Source organism: Miniopterus schreibersii (assembly GCF_964146895.1).
Source record: "Miniopterus schreibersii genome assembly, chromosome: 6".
Classification (NCBI taxonomy): domain Eukaryota; kingdom Metazoa; phylum Chordata; class Mammalia; order Chiroptera; family Miniopteridae; genus Miniopterus; species Miniopterus schreibersii.
In genome coordinates, this window is record NC_138107.1 from 26,343,516 (window position 1) to 26,365,378 (window position 21,863).

General features: G+C 42.2%; 1 protein-coding gene across 1 annotated transcript in view; it reads right to left on the minus strand.

Annotated features, from left to right (window-relative positions):
- Positions 1–21,863, minus strand: part of EYS (eyes shut homolog) — a gene marked incomplete at both ends in the record, with an annotated part of 1,105,706 nt that overhangs the window by 23,259 nt on the left and 1,060,584 nt on the right. Inside the window, 8 exon segments of the mRNA XM_081140616.1 lie at positions 4,140–4,167; positions 4,170–4,179; positions 4,183–4,216; positions 4,218–4,245; positions 4,248–4,280; positions 4,283–4,309; positions 11,405–11,549; positions 12,380–12,546. Of these exon segments, the coding sequence (XP_080996742.1) occupies positions 4,140–4,167; positions 4,170–4,179; positions 4,183–4,216; positions 4,218–4,245; positions 4,248–4,280; positions 4,283–4,309; positions 11,405–11,549; positions 12,380–12,546 (472 nt within the window).

Sequence of the window (21,863 nt, forward strand, 5' to 3'; positions counted from 1 at the left end):
CCTGTTTACTAAATATTCACCAAGAAAGGGGTAATGGTTGTACCAGTAGACTTTGTGGCAACCACAAAACAGAAAACATATTTAGCCCCCAAGGACTTTAAGGTAATTTATTCATAACAATGTGTTTGTATAAATATATATGACAGATAAACTATGATATTCAGCATTGATTAGGACTTCACCTTAGTGCCACTGTTTTAAGTACTTTATATGTAATAACTTATTTAATCCCCACAATTCCTCTACGATTATTAGTCCTCAGTGTGCAGATGAAAAACCGCCTTAGAAAAATAGAACCTCTGCTGAATCTACTTTTTCAGTTTACCTATCAACTATAGGTTCTTATTGTTTTGGATCAGAGATATTTTTTTATATGCACCGAGGATAATGAGGACAAGGTATTAGAATCGTTGTGAGAGGGGGCCAGAAAGAGAAAGTCCTTGCAGAACATTTACCTTGAGCTGGATCTGTAAGAAAGTTAGGGTAACAGATTTGTGGGTTTCCTACGCATACGAAAAAAGATACAGCACTTAAATCTATGCGCTGTGATAATAAAGTCATATGAATAATGGAATAGATGTGTGTTACTTGGCGAGAGAGGGTCGCATTGCCTGAAGGGCTCCGCTTCTGCATGTGTAACTTATTTCTCTGCTATTTACGGGAACAGGGAAACATAGCCGAGTCTCCTCCTAAGACCACCTGTTGTGTTAGATGGCCTCATTCATGTCATATGGCTTTTCTTTATCATTTATTTCTGTTTGAGTAACAAGTTGGGAGAATGAGATAAGCGCGATATGATGGATATCGTTTTACCTGCCACAATTTACTGGGTGTCAAATGACATGCTCAAAAATTGAGCCTTTGAAAAAATAAACAAGTGCTGAAACAAGGGAGCCTCAGGTTCACTGGAATCTGATGGCATGTCAAGACTCGACATGCTGACAAGGAAGAGTTGCTATAACCACTCCACCTGCTGGTGTTTCCCCATGGCCTTCCTTTCTTTGATGGTATCTCAGAGAGTATAAGAAGGATGAGAGGAATTACTCCTTACATACTAATTACAGTGCTGGCACTTGTCTGTGGGCCTCGGTGTAAAAAGCTCTGTTCTCTAGGTTAAGGGCCAACACATTGTATTATGCTAACAGTTGGACTCAGTTCCTCTTAGAGGGGAAGATATTTTTGGGGAATTCTTTAGATGAGCTGCTTGGAGTAGATGGTGGACCCTAGTTGCACTGATGTGAGCATGAGCTTGGACTATATAAAAAAAGACCCAGTCACTAAATTGTGGAGAGAAATTAGTTTGTTCTAACCTAGAGAGTCAGTTGGAGCAAAATGTAGCCATGAGAATAGGAGTTGGGGTGGAGTGCCCATGTATTTACTGTAGTGGGGGGACGACCAAAACACACGTTGAAAATTGTTTAGGTTGCCATGATATAAACCTTTCTACTGGGGAGAAACCAAACCAAACCAAACCCACCACCAGCACCACCCAAACCTTTCCATTGCGTGTCTGCATCCATCTCCTCCCCCCGCACCAATGTAATCAACCTGATCTGTCTTACAGTGTGAATGACTTTGCTCATTTAGCAAAAATCAAAGAAATTTATTGTCACTCTTAGGCATCCATGTCATAGTGCCTGTAGGGAAACCAGAGAAGGCTTTGAGAACATACACTTTCCTTCTGGCATCTGCATTGATCTTGGAAAGATCTTTGACCTTTCACCTGATATTCGCAGGCATCTGTGAGCCAAAAAATATTTAGGAAACTGGATCAGTGAAATTTCATTCTCGCTCACAGATTTATGCTGCACATAAGCCTCGTTTACGAACTTAGTATAAATCTCTGATGCACTTCCCGATTTACAGCCACATTCTCTGAACTCCTATTGCTCCTAGTGTCTGTGCTGCTCAAGTTTACATATGTTTTTGTAACTTTCGGTTTTCCTACCCTGTGCTTTTATTAAAGGAACACGCCACCGATCACCCTCAATCACAGTCAGGATATCATTTTAAGGTCAAACAAAGAACAACTTAAATGAAGTCAAATTTGCTTAAAAACACTTGGTATCAAACAAATGTGCATCTAGAGATAAGTCAGAACTAAACAAACCTCCCCCCCCCAGCCCAGGCTGCTAACAACAGAAAGGGTTTATTGTTTCTCTGTTGCATCAGAGCTCATCCCAGGAGCATAAAGTCCTGACATGAACTCTGCCTTGTTATACTCTCATTTGAGAAATTACATTAGAGCGCAGCTGGATCTGTTTGCTGACGTACTTGGAGCAGGAAAGCAAGGCTTTTAGCAGCTTCCCGGAGCCCAGCACCGGGCCCAAGCCTTATCAAGCCCCACAGCCCTCCTTACTTGGCTCTGATTTCATCTTGTGTACCAAAACGGTGCCTTCCATGCCCTGCTGTGAGGAGTGGACTAAAGTGAGCATTTTCAGTTTTTAATTATTATTATTTTTTTAATTATACCATTAAGCTGTTAAGACATTTTGAGCGGCTTTGAGATTTTGTTGTAAAAATTGATTCTGAATAGTATGACATTTATGCTTCTGGGTTGGGACTTGCTGCTTGAGCATTTAAAACTATTTTATCATGTGTTATTTCTCAAGAAAAGGTTGAACGTTAGCTTTGAGCTGTCAATAATGTTACCTGGAAATTCAGGTTAATATGATTCTGTTTCCGGTGCAAAATAAAAGTGTAGAGCCGTATAAAGTTGTGAGCCTGGGACTAGGAGCCATAATTTTAATGTCATTATATAATAGTCACAAGAGCTACTTCTCATTCTGCAATAATGCTTCACATGCCATTGATACAGTAAATATTTTGTTGTTACGTCAACAAGAGAATCCCAAACAGTGGTCACAATTTGATAAGAAAGGTTTTAGAATCCTGTAAGAAATCTTGTCAGCAGTACCATTACTGAAGCCTATTTGTTATTCAAATCGAGGTTCTCAGGCAAGTTGGTGAGATACAGCTTTCTGCCCACATAGGAATTTATGAAACCCCCAGAGGACCGTGCTAGCACTCTGCATACGTGGAGAACGGGCTTACGGATCCACTAGGATAGGAAACAGCTCATTCTTTAAAAAAAGTTTTTTCTCTTCTTCCTGTTATTGATAGTTCTGAACGTTATATATATATATATTTCCCCCCGTAGCGTCAAAAAGTACCTAAGTATATGATTACAAGTGGAAAAAGGGACAGAAATCAGATATTGACAGTTTTTTCATTTTCATTTGTGTGTGCATTTTTAAAATAGGAACATAAAATGTTGATGGACGTCAAAATATTTCAGCGAACAGGTTTCAGCGGTTTGACTTGATGACAATTATAAATAAAACTGCTACATTTTTCTGGACAATGCCAGCAGTTGAATTTTTTAAAAACAAGTAAATTTCTTATTGATGGCAACTAATGGTGTTTGTAGCATTTTTAGCACACAGCTGATTCTACACATTCACTCTACTTGTCTAACCGGGTTGTCCTACATACAAGTCCGCGTTTTTAATGTCGTCTGTCTTCTGTGCTGTTTCTGTAAGTTTGCTATTAAGAGACATTAAACTAAAATAATTGTAAAACAGTGAAGATAAAATCATAACAGTAAACCTAACTCCCAGAGTCCTTCAAACGCTACTTATGCACAGAGGAGATGCTCAAAAAAGAAGGTATTTGTAAGACAATCTTCTTCTGTTCTTTTCTTCCCAATCAACAGGTTTATGTTTTTGTTTCGTACCAAGGTAGCTCAGAAGTTAAACCGTGCAGCTTTGCTAGGCTCTACCTGGAGAGGACCCTTTAAAGGAGGTCGAACCTAAACATGAAAGGAAATCTCAAGACATACACCCTGGCACGATGAACATTCCTGGCCACACCCTCGAGACTACGAATTTAAGGAATATTTTCCATGGTGCCTGGAACGAGAGGTAGTGACTCACTTTCCTTGTCTAAAAGAATTGAGAAGATGCGGCTAATGCTGGGTGGATGCTTCTCTAGTTGCCTTTATCTGTCCCCCCGTCGCCCAGCAAGTCTACATGAAAACATTTAAAATACGAGGATCAATTTCTGTTCCTAGTTTGTGCAAGTGAAGGGCCAGTTTGAGTGCAAGTAACCTGCTGCCTTCCTCCTGACGGCACACTCACTAAACGGTAGATCGGCTGTGTGTGCACGTCCACCGTTGCCTCAGGTCGTTTGGCCACAAGGGGAGGCGTGACCCTGGAAACGTGCGCCCGGCACCTGGGTGGCCCCGGGACGGCCCAGGCTCCTGGAACGGCTGTCCTTCTGGTGCGAGCCTGAATGGTGAAAATGCAACCTCGGGGAAAGGGAGGAACACTTCCCTGAAAAAACGGAAGAAATAGATAAAACAAGAAGACAGTTATTTTCTCATTTTCAAAGTAACATTTTAAAAACACAAAGTAACCTTTTCAATTTCAAGAAAAAAGTAAAAAAGAAAAGCAGAGAGAAAAATAAAAGATCACCTACATAATCATCACGTCAGAGTAGACAACTATTGACATTTTGGCACATATATACACATGTGTGTGTGTGTGTGTGTGTGTGTGTGTGTATGTGTGTATAGTTTTTCTATACTTTGTTATATTTTCTTTTAAACAAAAATAAGCCCAGTTGGTGTGGTTCAGTTCATGGAGCCCACGCAGCAGGAGGTCACTGGTCTGGGTCAGGGCACATGCCCGGGTTTCAGGAGGCAGCCAATCGCTGTTTAATCAATAAAAACATATTAAGAAAACACACAAATAAATTCTGCTTTAAACTATATATATAATTTATGGTAGTATACCAAAAATTTGTATAGCATAAATACAATTAACTTTTTTCTCATAGCATTAAATATTTTTAATGATGGCATAATATTCTTTTATATCATAATATAATTAGTCAACCTTCAACTAAATATTATTGTATGTATATCTGTGCATTTGCTAATTATTTTCTTTCTTTAACAATATGTTATTATTGATTTTTTTTTTAGAGAAGAGAAAAGGAGAGGGAGAGATAGAGAAATATCGATGTGAGAGAGATACATTGATCACTGCCTCCTGCATTCCTCCTATTGGGGATCAATCCCTGAAACCTGGGCAGGTGCCCTGATCGGGACTAGACCTGATGACCTTTTGATGCATGGATGACTCTCAACCAACTGAGCCACACTGGTCAGGACTGCTAGTTATGTTCTTAGTATAAATTTCTAGAAGTAAAACTACTAGGGAAAAAGATATGGGTACTTTGGAGTGTTCCCAAGAATCACAGATATTTTGCACAATTGTGTCTCCCCCACACTGTACTGGGACACCTGCTTCTTCACAGGCACCACAATGCAAAAGATGATCTGTTTCACTTTTAAATGAAATAAATAATAAAATACTGTTTTACTGTTTTTAATCGAAGCTTAAACTCTTTTAAACAAATATTAGTCATTTGTAATTTTTCTTTTCATTTGCTTATTATGTACTCTTTTCCTCTATTCGCCCTTTTAAATATTTATTTGAAAGATATCTTTATATAATGAGCATATTTGCTGTTTGTTGTATATTGTAAATACTTTCTCCACTTTAATATTTGCTATTTAATTTTGCTTACAGTGAGGTTTTTATTTTTATGCAAAGAAGTTTATAATATGTTGTCACATTTATCTTTTTTGTCCTTCAGGGATTTGGGGTTTGCCCTTAGAAAGGCCTTTTCGAGACATAGACTGTATGATCGCACTTATATGTGAAATTTAAAAAAGTTGAGCTCATAGAAGCAGAGTAGAATGGTGGCTGCCAGGGGCTGGAGGGTGGGAGGGATGGGGAGATGGGTGGTCAAAGGGTACAAACTTTCAGTTAAAAGATGAATAAGTTCTGGGGAGCTAATGTACCGCATGTGAATACAGTTAAGAATACTGTTTTGTATACTTGAAATTTGCTGAGAAAGCAGATCTTAAGTGTACCCATCACACACACACACACACACACACACGGTAACTATGTTGGGTGATGGATGTGCTAATTAACTTGATTGTGGCACTCTTTTCACAATGTATAGCACACCAAACCATTGCATAGTACACATTAAATATATAATTTTTATTTGTCAATTATACGACAAGAAAGCTCGGAAAAAAGAAAGGTCTTTTCCACCCCAATATTAAATAAAGATAAACAAAAAGGGCAGCCCATTAACTAATCAATAGAATTGTTTAAGATACTGAAATGTATTGTAATTTTACTCATTTCCTTCAGCATTTACTCAGTCTCTTTACGGTGTACTTCCAATTCAATATGGACATCAGCCATAAATAAGGTCTTGAAAATGATAAAAGATAGGCTAGATTGGATTTTATTTCCAAAACATTTTCTGAAGCAAGTATAGAATATTCTTCATGGTGAAAAAAAATGGGTTCCGTTTTGAAAGGTTAAGAATTTCTTTTTCAACCTAGTTTGCACTGACAAGCACCGTCCTCAGCCTGCACCGATATGTTCTCATTGTAAGAGAATTGCAGTTTTCTTCCTTAGGTTTAATCTTTGTTCTTCCCCCAAGTACTGCCACCTACTATTACACAAAAGAGCACTAATACGGTGTCCTGGGTGAAGAAGTGAATGAATGAAACCAGGCGGCTCGACTAACGCAGCAGGGCTTCCACGCCTCTGCCGAGGGAGAGGAGTGAGAGGTGCTCCGCGCAGAGCACGAGGATTGAAGTCGGTGTGCCCGGGTTCAATCACAGTCTCTCCCACATAATGGCTCCATCACCCAAATCTAACTGAGTGCCAATCTTTTTATCTTTAAAATGGGGACAAAAATAATTACTCCATGGGTTAAGGGGCATAAGATTACACAAATTGGCCGGCACAATGCCTGGCAGTTAAGCCTTGTATTTCACCTCCCACCCATGCCCACTACCACACTGTCTCAGAAATTCTTTATTTACTTTATAAAAATTCTTTTTAACATAAAATTGTAGGAGGCTAGTATTAGGTTTTTGTAGTTTTTATAATCATCCACCAAAAAACGTCACTAAATGATTATAATAGATATTAATGTCTGAAGCTGTTCATTTTAAGCCTCTCCTCTTTTAGATGGATAAGAAATGCTTTTGTTATGTGGAATTGCTGAAATGTGTTTTGCCTAAAGACTTGGCAAGGATCTATTTAGAGAAACATTTAGAAATACAAATAGTAGAATATGTTAATTTTAGAGAGAGCCTGACTGTTAGTCAACGTATCATCAGTTCAAAGGCAATTATAGTGGAAGCCATTTGTAGAATGTATATTGTAGAATTTCACTCCTATTAATATAGAAGATACAATATAATCTGCTTAGTATTGCACCGCGCAACAGGTATTCAATATGTATATCCTGCATCTGAGATAGTAGTGATGCTAAAGACTTTTGGAACCATGAGCCATGTGAATACTGGAAAGTCAGACTGCTTAAGTTTCAGATAAGTGATGGTGTTTTTTTGACAGTAAAAGAATATTTAAATTACTGTAATATTTTTTCCCCCTTATGGCCTCTGGTTTGGAAAAGCTCATGCAATTAAAAAAAAAAGAGAGAGAGAAAAGTTGAACTAGCAAGAAGCCGTACTGATAGTGCAGGGCACTGTCAAGTTGGAATAATGTCTTTACAGAGTCGTTAATGAATCTGAATCTATTTTATGTCCACTCTATTCTGCTGAGTAACAAATATTTAATAATTCCTGTATCAGTGAACACTAGTTACTGTAACACAAGAATAATAGATAGATGGGATAATAGATTTCCTCATGTTCACACTAGTCAAAAGTAATTTTTAATTCTATGTCAGGATTAAATAGGTCTGTCAGTGAAAGTGACAGATCATAGGACATTGATGGCCCTTCTCCTAGAAATGCAAACAGGCACACACAACTGGATGCATGATTTCAGGAGACTCACGAACACACTAAAGCCCATCCATGACCCTCAACCTGAGAACCCTGCAGCTTTGTAATACATGCAACTTTGGAGAGCAGGGTAGGATTCCTTTTATTAGGACAGGTAAACAGCAATGACCTCTTTGCTTGGCATATGTAGATTATTTAGTCTGGAGAAGAGTTAAATAACCTCAATATTTTCATTACCATTAAAGGTTATAGGGAGAATAATGGCTCATTATAAACCACTTCCAGAACAAAAACAAATGGGCTACATTAACAGTAATGATTTGTATTTGAGACTGAGAACTTCTGGCTTAGGTTTACTTATCAGGAGTGTTTACAGAAACGCGAAAGCCTAAATCAGATAATCTTTTACTGTGTGTGATTTAATCCCCATTCTAAGGAAAAATAATTAGGCCTTATTTATTTGTGTTAGTGATGTTAGAATTTAATAATTAGGCTAAGGCCAGACTAATTATTAAACTTTTCCACAACTCTATTTGTTTTGTTATGATTAATTAGTGTAGTGATTTCCAAATTTGAGGAGGCTTACTGAAATGCAAATTTTTAGACCCCATTATAGAGATTTCAATTAAGTAGTTCTGGGGTAGGGTGCAGAAATCTATATTTTAAAGAAGTCACCCTATAGCATTCTCTAGAGAGGGATGGGGATCAGTTTTGGGGAATCATAGGTTTATGGTTTAGTTGCGATCTAGTCTTTATGGTAGATTGGTAGTAATCGTCCATAATTTGCAGTTCACAGTAGATGCTAGTTTATAATGGAGGGGATGCAGACATGAAGGGAGAATTCAAGAGTCAAATGATAAAATTAGGGGCTTCTAAGGTCCTGGAGCTTCCATAAGATTGTGGATTAAGAGGCAATTTCCAAGAAGACCCTCCCAAGATTTCCATCCTAACTAAGCGCCACGGCAGCTGACAGGCTTCCAGATGTGCAACCCTAGCAACTCTCACAGGAGGGGCCGGCTGTTTGTGTGCTGAACTCAGGCTCTTTCACACACTTAAGGAGAAAATGACAGGTTTTGAAGAAAGCCTTTCTTTGTTCTCATTATCAAGAAGTGAAGTTCCTAATAGAAGGGAAGAAAATAATACAAGGGAACCATGAAGCACTGGACTCCAGTAAATTTGAAAACGTCAAGTCCAATGTCAACAGGATGGAATACTGATATCAGTTAACATTTCCTGACTGTTTATCACGTGCTGTTTTCTGGGTTAAGCACTCAACATTATTTTAGTTAATTGATTAACTCACAAGAACCGTATGGGATAGGTGTTTTTATTTTACAGAAGAAAACATGGAGGCTTGGAGAGTTTAGGTAAAAGGCTCAGACAGATAGCTGCTAGGTGGCAGGGCCAGTGTCTGAAGACAGGCTGACTGCAGAGCCTGCTCTTACCCTCTGTCTGTGCAGCAGAGAAGGAGAAGCCGGTGTGTGACCGGAGCTGTGTCACCTCCCGCCACCAGCACCCCCATCATCGCTAACACACGGAGCACTCTAAGCCAGGTAGTCATCTGTGCTCTCTTCCCATTAACTCACTCTCAGAATCACAAGCAAGACAAGTGCTGTTATTACCCATTTTACAGATGAGGCACAGGGAGGCACAGGGAGGCTCGGTTACTAGCCGGGTCACGAAGCTTGTTGGTGGCAGAGCTGAGGTGCACACCCAGGCAGCTGGGTTCCAGAGGCCACACTCGCATCCTTGATGCTATATCCAGGATATTTCTGTAAGCATCACGTCTGAGATGAAATGACAGCAAGTTCTGATGACTCCCCACAGGATCGCTGTTTCACTGAGTGGAAGATGTGCTTCTTACACATTCCTAAATTGGCCCATTTTTTCCCTTGAACCTAACGTTTAAAAACCTCAGTGACTTGTTATGCCCTCACAATCCCTTTCGGATTGTCTCCTGCTGTGAAAGAACTGTCGAGCTCTCGATTGTATTTAGCAGAGTGTCTCAATATGCTTTAAACTATTCTTTAACACACATTCTGAGAATCTGCACTGGTTACGTATTCAAAGAAAAAAGTTTCTTTCAGAGCCTTGGCACAACAAACTAATTTTATTGCAACCTGACCTTGTATTATGCTGGATTAGCTGTGTTGCTTTCATATGTTCCAAATACACGGCCTTCAGCATCAGTGTTCAGGCAGAAGTCAGTGAAGGTGGGGAAAATGATGGTGCCAGGCAGGCAGGGAGCTACAGTGACTGAGGTGGCTTTGATGGCTCACAGGGACGTGCATCGCACCCTGGGCTCTGGTTCTTAATTTCTGACAGAGAGTAGACTGGTCATGGGTGAGCGCTAGGACCCTACAATGAGCATCCCCTTGACCAAACACTCTGGGACTAGGGATCCACCATGAAGCTTATTTTCGCTAAATGCCTACACTAACAATTCAGAGCATGTGTTTATTTTATAACTCTGCTATGAATCACTCTTATAGGGAAGATCTGAGTGTATGCCCCTATTTGAACACAGGGAGACAGACGATGGTCATCCGACTACTTGCCCAAGCATGGTGTTGGGTCTTAATCCTCTTGGCTTCTGGTGGACTCTGTGGGACCACACCTCGGTGGTATGGATTAGTTGGCAGCAGTCTGTCACTCATCTTTTAGATCAAGTACATTCCAAAGTTGGATGCAATTTCAATTTTCACTGTGACTCCATGAGGTCTATACTACTTACCCTATATTAAAAAGCACTCTGTGTAAAAAAAAAATCACTCACACTCTATTTTTCTTGTTTTGCTACACAGAACTTACCACCTTATACCACTATATTATTTCCTTAGTTATTTATTTTATTATTATATTTTTTTAAAATAATAGAGACAGAGGAAGGGAGAGGGAGAGAGCGATAGGAACATCCATCAGCTGCCTCCTGCGCGCCCCCTACTGGGGATCGGGCCAGCAACCCAGGCATGTGCCCTGACTGGGAACTGAACTGGCGATCTCTTGATGCATAGGACATCGGTCATCATACTGAGCCACATCAACCAGGCCTTTATTTATTATATTTAGTGTTTAATATCTGTTCTCTCCTTTGACCAACTAGAATATAAACTCACAAGTATAAGAATCTTTGTTTTTTTCACTGAAACATCCCAAACACCTAACACATAAGTAATAAGTGATTAATAAGAATAAATGCTTTCTATTAAAATCAAACTTTGATCAAGTCCAATCAGAAAGCAATCATATTACTGGGTTTGGAACTAGAGGTATACTCTTTTTTTTTTTTTTTTAAATATATCTTTATTGACTTCAGAGAGAAGAAAGGAGAGGGAGAGAGAGAGAGAGAAACATCAATGATGAGAATCATTGATCAAGCCTGCAACTCGGGCATGTGCCCTGACTGGGAATCGAACCCCAATCGCCTGGATCCTAGGTTGACGCTCAACCGCTGAGCCACACCCGGCAGGGCGAGGTATACTCTTTAAAAGTTTTTTTTCCTCAAAACTTGAAACAAGTAGGTATAGTGTAAAAACGTCCATGCCTTACCTTGAAAGCCATTTTTAAAACCGGCTCCATTTGGCAAGAGACCTGGAGAGTATTCACTGTAGCCACCGATATAAAACTGACTGCGAATGTTGAGACCAACCAGTTTTCCTGGGGATATGATGGATTTATTTTTATGATCATCTACCTTCAAAAGGAAAAAAAAAAGTAAAAATCTATTAAAAAAGGAATTAATTCCCCAGGGTGAACTGTTAAGATACTCTTTTAATTTCCTATTAACTTGGCATGAAAAATTTACAAGGACTTGAATTTGAAGAAATAAAAAACACGTCACCACTCAATTCCTTGCTTCTCTGCTGGGGTCAGTTACCATGGGTATATTAATATAGCAGTCATGGCTTTGCATTTCCATCAAAATCACAGTTCTTCAAAGATTTAGGAGCCGGCATCCTGCCGGTCCTCCTCTATCTAGCCTTGTCTCCCTCTCCCATCCATTCTCAATACAACGACCAGGGTCATTTATCAAAAAATGGAAATCAACCACGGTCCCAACCCCCTTCTTAAATTTCTCAGTTGTTCTCCACAGCTCCCTGGATGAAAATCTAAACTTCTTAGTGTGAAGTCTAAGGCCTTTGATGGCACAGACCCTGCCTACCTCTAACCACACCCCTTGCTTCCTCTAACCTGAAAGCCAAAGCCAACTACCTGCTCCTTTAAGCCCACACTAGCCACTGTTCTTTTCCAAACTCCTATTTATTGGGAGTTATGCTCACGCATCGCCTGTTTGGGGAAGCATTTCCTGGATGCGTTCTCTCACCTTATTTACGTCAGTCACTCCTCCTTCTTTATTCCCACACCACTTAATTGCAGTCATCCCCCTGGCTGTCCACGTGTGCCCTAATCTGTGAACTTCCTGGAGGCGGGCGACACGGCCCATGGCCTCTGTCCCGCAGCACAGATCCGACAACACCGTAGCACTGAGAAGTCTGTGGGACAGACGAAGGAATGACTCCTCACCTTCAGCCAGCCCTTTCGGAAGAGCCTCCCCAGGCGGACCGTGTGGATCCCAAGGCTCAGGTCGAGAGGATCGCTGCTGACGCCCGCCACGCCCGATCCCAGGTTGTACCTGCTCACCGCGCGGCCGCTCTGCAGGCCCCCGGCCAGCAAGTCGTCGCCCTTCAGCCCTGGAGGGACGAGATGCATGGGGCACGCTCCCGGGACTTGCAGGAGTCCAGGGGCTTCATTGCACCGCCTGCTTCTGCTCTAGAGCAGTGCAGTGAGTCCGAACAGCCGTCCAGCCTCTCAGCAGCGCCCAGGTAGGTGTGTGACGGGCACTGTTCATACCCATGGAAACTGTCTGAGCTCTAAGAGTTTGATTTTTTTTGAAGCCATGAGGGTTTTAGTCAACCCAGGGATAGAATGAATACCTAAAAAGTTGGAATTAAAAGCTCTTTTTTTTTTTTGGTCTGAATGAAATTCAGTGTGTACTTTACAATAAGTAGAACTTCATAATGGAGTAAAACGGCTCTGATCGTTAACGAGAGTCAGGCCGTAGAGATAACCATAGAGGGGATCAGCTTTGAAGTTCTCTCCATGGATCGAGGGGAGTATAAAGGAGACCTGTTTCTACAGTTGCTTAGAGTATGTTATCTTTGTTCAACTGCAAAAGCTCCTGGCCATGTCACCACGACTAGTGAAAGGGGGGTTGTTTCTGTGCCCCTCTTCTCTCTCCCCACCATTAGTGCAGGGCCACCCACACAGTGCAGTGAACTGCAGTGCCCAGAGCTAAGAGAGACCCATAGGAAAAGGGCAGATGGTTGAGAGAGACCCAGCGTCAGGCACTAGGGAAAGGTCCTGGCAGTAGTTTTGGTGGCTTTAGGAAGGTTCTGGGATGGTTAAGGGTATAAGACCTGGCAAGTGAGCAGAACACACCCAGGTAAAGACTGAGCTTCTAGAAGTAGGTGGAGGCAAAAAGTCTATTGACAGGGAGGAGGGAGCCAAAAACGTCACCTGGTTTCTGAAAGGTTTGTTTGTAGATCTTTATACCGAGGCTTGCAGGTAGGGGATTGAGGCAGGAACTTCTGCTTGAGAGAAAAATTTAAGGTCCCCATAGAAGTGAAAGGTTTAAGCACAGGGCAAAAACAGGAGTGAGTTCTTGGGCACAGAAGGAATTTGTTATCAGTGTGTACGCCACCTGCACTGCTAAGGATGGGGCCCTGTCTGCTCCCAGGGCCTCTGTTGGTGGGCTGATCAAGGTAAAGGAGAGGAAGACCTGCAGGGATGGGGTTTCCAGGTAGTATAGGGAGGTGGGCTCCCTAAGGCCCTGGAAAGCAGAAGACAGAAATATCATTTAGAGATGTTGGAGCTCTGTTTTTCTAATGGCTCTGCCCTGGGCCCTGAGCTGGGTTATTTCTGGATGCTCCTTCGGTGAATCTAATATACAGCCAGGGTTGAGAGCCACTGTGGTAAATGCCATACCAATGACTTAGCACGTTGGGAACTTAGAGCAAATCTCTCTCTCTGGTGATTTCTTCCCACCTGCAGTGCTGCAGCAGGCTAGCTGGGCTGTATATTTAAAATGTAAAGAACTCCCAGGAGAAAACGTAGACTCAGGAAGGCAGTTGGGCAGAAAGGAGCTGTTGAGACGTAGAAGTCCTAAGGAGAGAGAGCCGGAGAGGAGAATTACAAGAGATTTATCTGTGGGCTGTGAATGGTGTTCTTCTTGAGAAATTCTAGTGGTCAGCTGAATCGTCTTTCCAATCGTCCCGGATGGTGGGGATGGAGACGGCGTTCGATTTACTTGAGCCATCCTTCTTGCCTGCCTGTTGCCTTTCCTTCTTCTGCCAGTTATCGACAGCCTATTTCCCGCAGGAACTGCATTATCCTCAAGGTCCTCCCAGCCTGGTAGGGAGGGCACAAGGGGTTTGTCTCAAGAGCCATGGGGAGCAGGGGAGCAGCCGTAGTGGGGGGAGGCATCAAGATGGGGTGGGGAGGAGTGTTAGGGAATTGAAAAGGAGGTGATTTTTAATTTGGTTTTTTAGCCAACCCATAAAATGACAAGCAGTAATTTGATGGGTAGATGAGGAATGGGGAAGGGCTGGAAGAGCTGAAGAGGGCTGTTCACAGTAGGGGGAAATACACTGCAAAGGCCCAGTAGGAGCAGAGAAAGGTGCTTACAGAACTGCTGAGCACCGGGCCTGGTTGGCATTTGCCAAAACAGCCATATCTTTTTTTGTTGTTGTTAATCTTCATCTAGCAGATAGAGGATATTTTTTCCATTGATTTTTTTCGAGAGATTGGAAGGAGGGTTGGGGTGGGGGAGAGAGAAAGAGAGAGAGAGAGAGAGAGACATCAATGTGTGAGAGACACATCAGTTGGTTGCCTCCAGCATGCAACCCAACTGGGGCCAGAGATTGAACCTGCGACCTAGGTACTTGCCCTTGACCAGGAATTAAACCGATGAACCTTTGGTGCTTGGGCCACACTCACCACTGAGCCACAGGGCCAAGGCACAGAGTCATATCTTTGAGGGCCTAAAATATGACAATAAGAGCTTTAAATATTTGGCTTGAGACTCTCAGAAGGCATGAAAGGATTCTGAATAAGAGAATTCTATTAGACCTGGATTTTAGAAGAATCTCTTAGCCACGTTGAGGGCAGATACAGAAGCAGATAAGGAGCCTCACTGGAAAGTCATTCAAGTGACTCAGGAGGGCAAAGAGTAAGGTCTAAATAAATCAAGGCAGTGACCAAAGATACAGAGAAAAGAGGAGGCATTCATGTGTGATCTGGAAGGGAAATTTGAAAGAACAGGCCAACTTGGAGTGAAGAGTTGAGGAAGAGGGAGAAGTCGAAGGTGGTTCTGGAGACGCTGGTTTAAAGAGCCAGGAGGAAAGGCAGGGTCAATCACGGGGCTAGGAGCTTCGGGAAGGAGCAGGCCAGGGAGAGAGGCCAACTCAGTGTGCAGATACCCCTGCTAACAGCATAGAAGTAGATGCTCCGAGGGGTGGGCATCGGGAGAGCCAGGAAGTCAATCAGGCTATCAAGCAGATGATAGCATCTTACAACCCATGGGTGGGTGTATCAGGATGGTTTTCCTTCCCTCTGTCACTCCTTCCACTCTGGACTTTCCCTTAGTGTCAGCCTTGGTGGTGGGTTGATGGAGTAGATAAGAGAAAGAAAAGCGGCTGACTACCAGGGCTGCCTGGAAGGTGAATATATTTCAGGGACTTGGAATCACTCGAGTGGTGTGTGGTGCTGCAAACCCAGAAGTCCCTCCCAATCACTCAGAGAGCTTACAAAAAATACAGATTCTAGGACTTACATGGGAATCTTTGAAGCTAGGTCCTGGACATATTTTATTAGCAGGCTCCCCATCTGTTTTTACACTAAATGTAACTCTACCAGGGCCAGGGCATGTGGCCTGCGTTGTCACACGGGGCTCTGTGCTCAGAAGGACCCCATCCTTGGTTTAATGCTCTGCTGTCACTTCTTGAAATTCTTCGAATTGTATTTTGAAAGTGAAGTCATGGGACAGTGGATTGTGAGTGGAAAGAGAGGTGATACAGACATACAGTGTTGGTTGTTCTTGCATCCATTTGCACGTAGTGTCTGTGATTCCCACGAGAGCAGAATGATCATAATCCTGGGAGCAGAATGCTCATAATCCTGGGAATTCACCGAGACTCCAAATGCGTCCAAGATAAGCGGTTCGTCTAACAGCTGAGGAGGTGGGGGTGCTGACAGTTCTGAGGGGCCGTGCTTTCCACTTGAGCCTGAATTTGCTTCAAGCGCAGAGAGACAAGGCTGGTCTAAGAAATGTGAATGACCAAGGAACCTTCTCAAGCCTTCCTTACTCCTGTGGCTTCCCTGTATTAGCTAATTATTTACATCAAAGATGATGACAGAGAAGGAAAGGGAAAGAGGGAAGTCCACAGTTCCTTTTCCTTTCCATCTTTCCTTACCCAACAGTAAGCTGAAGGTTGTGTTGACAGAAGTGCATGTACCAGGGGGTGAAAGAGACACAGTTGATGCTTCTGTGCAGCGTCTCCACTGTTCTGAGAAGAAAGAAGCACACTCGCCTGTACAAACTGTGACATCCCCGTTGTGTAATTTCAGCGATTCTGCATATGATTGAAAAGCTCTTCTATTCGCATTTAAAACAGGCATTGCATGATATAAAAGTGAATGGTAAAGTTCATGCTAACAATTTAATATTTTAATTTTTCTTAACATGGACTAATAAATAAAAGACACCGTACAAAGTTGGGAGACCACTGAAGAAAAGCAAAATGCTTTTAGTACCTTTAATGGCATCACTTCTCTGCTTCCTGAATGGGGAAACCTGCATTTTCATTTTGCAATGGGCCCCTCAGAGTATGTAGCCATCCAGGAGGGGGGACCTTGGTTGCCTTCATAAAGCAAACCAGGAAAGGAGCAGAAGGAAACTAGATTGAAGCTGAAGCTGTTGGGAGACTTTGTGGGTAGATGAGACACAAACTCCTGGGGGCAGGAAATGTGCTGCAGGGCTTGTGGGGCAACGCGGATGCACGCAGGGGCCGCGAAAGGTCACATGGCTGCTAGGTGGCTGGGCCTGCGCCTGAGACAGACAGTCTGTGGCAGAGAAAGAGAATTGTCTGAGTGCAGCTGTGTCACCTCCCACCACCCGCTCTCCTGAGTGCTCCCCTCTGAAAAATAGGGGGGTAATATCTCCTGCAACTTTTCTAAGGATTCAGGGATATTTAATGTTAAACGTCAGCACGGTGCTGACCTAGCACATGTTAGGTACTCAATACACGCATGTTTTATTCCTGTTCCTGTCCACTGTGCCTGACCTTAGCTTTGTGAATCCCGCTTTCTCTCCACACTTCACCAACACAAAGCCTGGCCCCAGTGTGGGAGCTCACATCTGCTCCCAGTTAACTTTTGGAGTAGAATTTTTCTTTCCCTTTTTTCCCCCTTAAAGCGATAGCCCTGCTTGCTTCAGTGCAAAACATTTCATAGCATCAACCATGGAGGTCAAGTAAAGTGACTTGAAGTTATAGTTTGTTACCATCCATTTATACTTCTCACGTCACGGGCCTGTAATTTATTGTAATGGGACATTTTTGGCTTAACACGTAATAATATAAGCAATGCTATATTTCAAATAACTGCCAATGCTATGGACTAATTTCATTCGCACTTTCAGTGTTTTACTAGAACACTGTTTTTGGAGAAACTTTGAGAAATATATGGGCAAGTTGTATTTTTACATTTGTTAATTCATAAAGCAGCAGATGATAGCATTTATATTACATAAATAGGTTTTTAGTGATTGACACAGGGAGGTTTTTTATATGTTTGTTTTTTTTTTTTTTATGACAAGAATTGGAACTAAGCTCATTTGCACGCAGAACACAAACCCACAGCGACTCTTAATGAAACCAGGTTTGGGAAGAATATTTTTAGCCAAAGCAAAGGATACTTGTTGGATGTTACCTAGCAGCTGATGCTAAAAAGGAAGGGTTTAGAGGGGTTATGCTGTGCAAGTGATAAAAGGGGAGGAAGGAAACAGTAGGAAATGACTTTAGATGATTAGTTGTTAAAAGTAACGAGATCTAGAAAGTGAATGAAAATCCTTTTAGAATGTTCAGAAAAACAAAAAACCCTGGTCTCCCTTTGGCTAGAAAGGGTAGCAATCCCACCATTACTGCTGGGCGGAGCGCTTTGAGGTGGGGCTTGTGGCAGCCTTTGAAGAACACGTAACGCTGGTTAGAGGAAACCGTGTGGTGGGAGAAGGTGAGGTGCAGTGGTCGGAAGAGCATCTGGCCTCATAACAAACAGAGGACAGTGCTTAGCAACGAAAGCAAGAGCTCAGTCTAGGTGAGGAGAGGGAGGGTGGTGACGGTAACGACCATAAAAACGGCGACGAGAGGCCAGGTGAAGGGCGCGGCCACGGATATTCTGGAAGGAGAGGCCAAAGAGGCTTAGACAAGGGATTGCCAGGCCGATCCAAGCCCTCCTGGATGGTTCCTAGAACTGAGTGATGCAGTTCTGGTGATGGTAATAGATCCTAAATACATAAAACCTTTGGAGGAAAAAGAAAATAAAATGCTTGCATCGCGAGCAGATGATCACAGTTAAGTTTACGGCATTTTGTCCCCTAAATTACTTAGAAGTGTTTACTGGATTATTTGTTTGTTTGTGGTTCGTTTTTACACCTAAAGGTTTTACTATTTATACCATCGTTCTCCAACCTGTGTGGGTTTTGTCAGTGTTGCCCCTGATTTATTTGGCAAGTAAGGACAAGAAAGGGAAAGTCTGTTAGAGAGGAGAGAGGAAAGGTATCAAAGGCGTCAGGTAGGAAGCTCAGGAGAAATCAGTCATACAGGTTAGTTTGACCTGGAGGGAAAAGAGGGAAACGAAACAGAGAGAAAGGCTGGGCAGAGCTGCGGGGAACCTTGCCATCTTCTGGTAATTGTAATGGAGTTCTTATGGGGGGAAAAAAATTAAAAAATCAAGCATAAGTAGTCAGCTTTCCTGGAAAGAAGGGCTGAAGGACAGTAGCTAGTTCTTTCAGCCACGGCTTCCTAACGACGATCGAAAACGAAAGAATAACACTCACCCGTCCAGCTGTCCCTCCCCCTGAACCTGCTCCGTCATGTATGTTGTAAACCACAAGCTGCACATGCATGTGCCCTCGCTTTATCGGCTGGAAGGACACCCCAGAAATCGGAGCTCGCAGGCTGGGAAGAGGCAGAAGATCCCGGAGGAGCCTGCGGGAGGGCTCAGGCTGTTCCTTGGTTGCTTCGAGGCAGCATTTTGGGTGTCTAAAGCATTTATATAATTCTATGTGCAAAGCACATAATTTTCCAACCACTTGGCTGTACATCTGAAACGAATACAGAATAACACTGAATGTAAACTGTAATTGAAGAGAAAAACCCCCATGTAGGCAGCGCCGTGAAATCCACGTGTATTTCGGCCCACTCCAGTTAAAGGTTGATATTGTGACTTTTAACACCAGAGATACCTGGTCGTTCTCATTCTGCTGATCCAACAACCTTTTAACGTCAATAGAAAAAAAAAATTAAACTTTTTGAAATATTTCATTAAAAATAATATTTCAATTTATTAGTAGAGAAAGAGTGAATGTGAATTGTTATTATTTCTTCACACTGTTCTTCCAGTATGGGAAAAGAGTGTCATGTGTTACATCTAATTCACCCTCTAGAAATGATAATGGACTTGCAACCGAGGTGAGCAGAGTCCCAGGACATGAGTGTTTCGTCTTGGCCTTTGTGCTAACATAAGTTCTGGCCACTCACTTCCTCTTATTTCTTTCTTTCGAAAATATGGTAACGAAAACACTAACACTTCATAGGATTGTCTCTAACAATACGTTGCTGTTTTAAAAGATCTTTTCAAATGGATTCAGGAATTCTAAGTGGCCAGTGGGATTTTCCTCTAAGACCCACTGTCCTTTCCTGTCCTGAGTGAACGAGAAGACGTGAGGGGAGCCCTGAGGTGATGCTCTCACTCCGTCCAATGAGCTGCTTGCTGAGTGGCTCCTGGCCACCAGAGGCATTTCCCCTCTGAAAGAACCGTTCCTTTTGTGCAGACACAGTTCATGGGAATATCTGGATATAGTTCTGGGGTCTTTAAAGCTTTTAGGTTTCTGACAGAGAGAAACTACCATTTTATCAAATATTCATGACATTGTAGTACAATGAAGCTGACACAGAGACACTAAGATAGACTAAGATGAGCTTTCGTTGGCTGTTCATGACTATGAGAGGGTATATTCAGTGTTTAGAAAGAGAGTAAATTAATATGAATGGTTAGATAAGTGTGAATATTTCAGAAAAATAACGGAAGAAGTTTATGGAATTAGAATCAAAGCTAAAATGATGCGAAGGAAAAATATATCTAAGTTGGTATGTGAGAAATAAGACCCCAAAGAATGGAGTCTCACCTACCAGCACAGTACCTATCGAGCGGTATAGGATTCTAGACTCTTGAGCCATTTTCACCCCATATTCAGTGACAGTCTGCTTTAGTGGGTGCTAAACTAAAATTAAGGTGACTGGGAATTCTGAATGAACTCTTCAGGAGCTTACAGTCTCTGTTGATTCTGAGATCTGTGCAGTTTCTCATCACACTGGCAAGCTTTCAGCTTCCTGTTCTGTTGATGGGACCATTAAATGATGGATATTCCAGAGCTTGGAAAGCATCGGAACCACACACGGCCATGTCCATGATGTTTCTTCATTCGTCATTCTGTACGATGGAGACCGTATAGTGTCTATGTTCAATTATTCAATTATTCAATTATTAAAATGTAGGCAATGTCAGCTGGCTGCTGACTGTGGCCAAATCGTGACGGTGCCCTGACCTCCAGCTGTGCTAGGGACAGACAGTGGGATGAAGGTGACACCACATGCAAAGCTGTGCTCAGAGAACATGAAAATGGGATAAAATGCATTTCTTGGGGCTACATATGGCCCACATTTTTCTGTCTCTTGAACAAAAGGACCTGAGACCAGGAAAAGTGGAAAGTCTGGCTCTCTCTTGCTGTCTGCTGTCAGAGGTAAGACCATGAAGACAAGGAACGTAAGCACCAGTTTATGGGTGAGCTTGAATTTCCATAAGCTGGAACCATTACTGGAAGTGCAGGAAAAAACAGTGAAAATGTGGGCTTGTAGTTGATTGATTTGCACTTGGCCACCTCACCCCCCCTTTTTGTCCTTTGGATGTTCTTCTCTGAAACCAAGGTCACCCCCATTGAACCATGCTTAAATGAACATTCTTTCTTCATATAACTATGCAGATGACAATCTACATATTTTTGTCATTTTTTAACCCTGTTTGAGCACTGGTCAAATATGACAATTTTCATACATTTCACAGTCAGGACAGTGAATTAGTTTAACTTTTTGAACAATCTTAAGAACTCAAATTATTTAATAACTTAGACAGCTTTAATGTTAAAGTGAAGGATATTTAATTTCATGAAAACTAAGATTTGATAGTTTGAGGTGGTCAGGAAGAAATTCTCACGATTTCTAGTCACTCTGATGTGGTTACAGAAGAAGGTAATGAGCATTTTGCTTTGTAAAATGGTTGAGCATGAGTGTACACTGCGAGCTATGTTTATAAAACGCCTCAGCCCCGCGGGATCGGGAGCTGCGTTTAATTAAGGAATCGGCTGCGGCCTGCTCTCGCCTCCACCCGGGATCTCCGTCTGCCTGACCTGTACCAAGGCTCTAAAAAAACTGGCTGGGCGATTGGTTTTTGTGACAATCCTCTTCATTTTCCCTTTTCTCTACTGTAGATGACATTCATTTATTTATTTTTCCCACAGAAAAACATCAAGCTATATTTCTGGTGGGTTAATAACTAAGGGTTTGAAGTAAACAAGAAATTAGCTGGCATGAAATATGAGGTGATCTTTCCTAATTATCGCAGCACAGAGGACCCACGGGCTGGTGACAGACAGAAAGCTACCACGTAAAGGGCT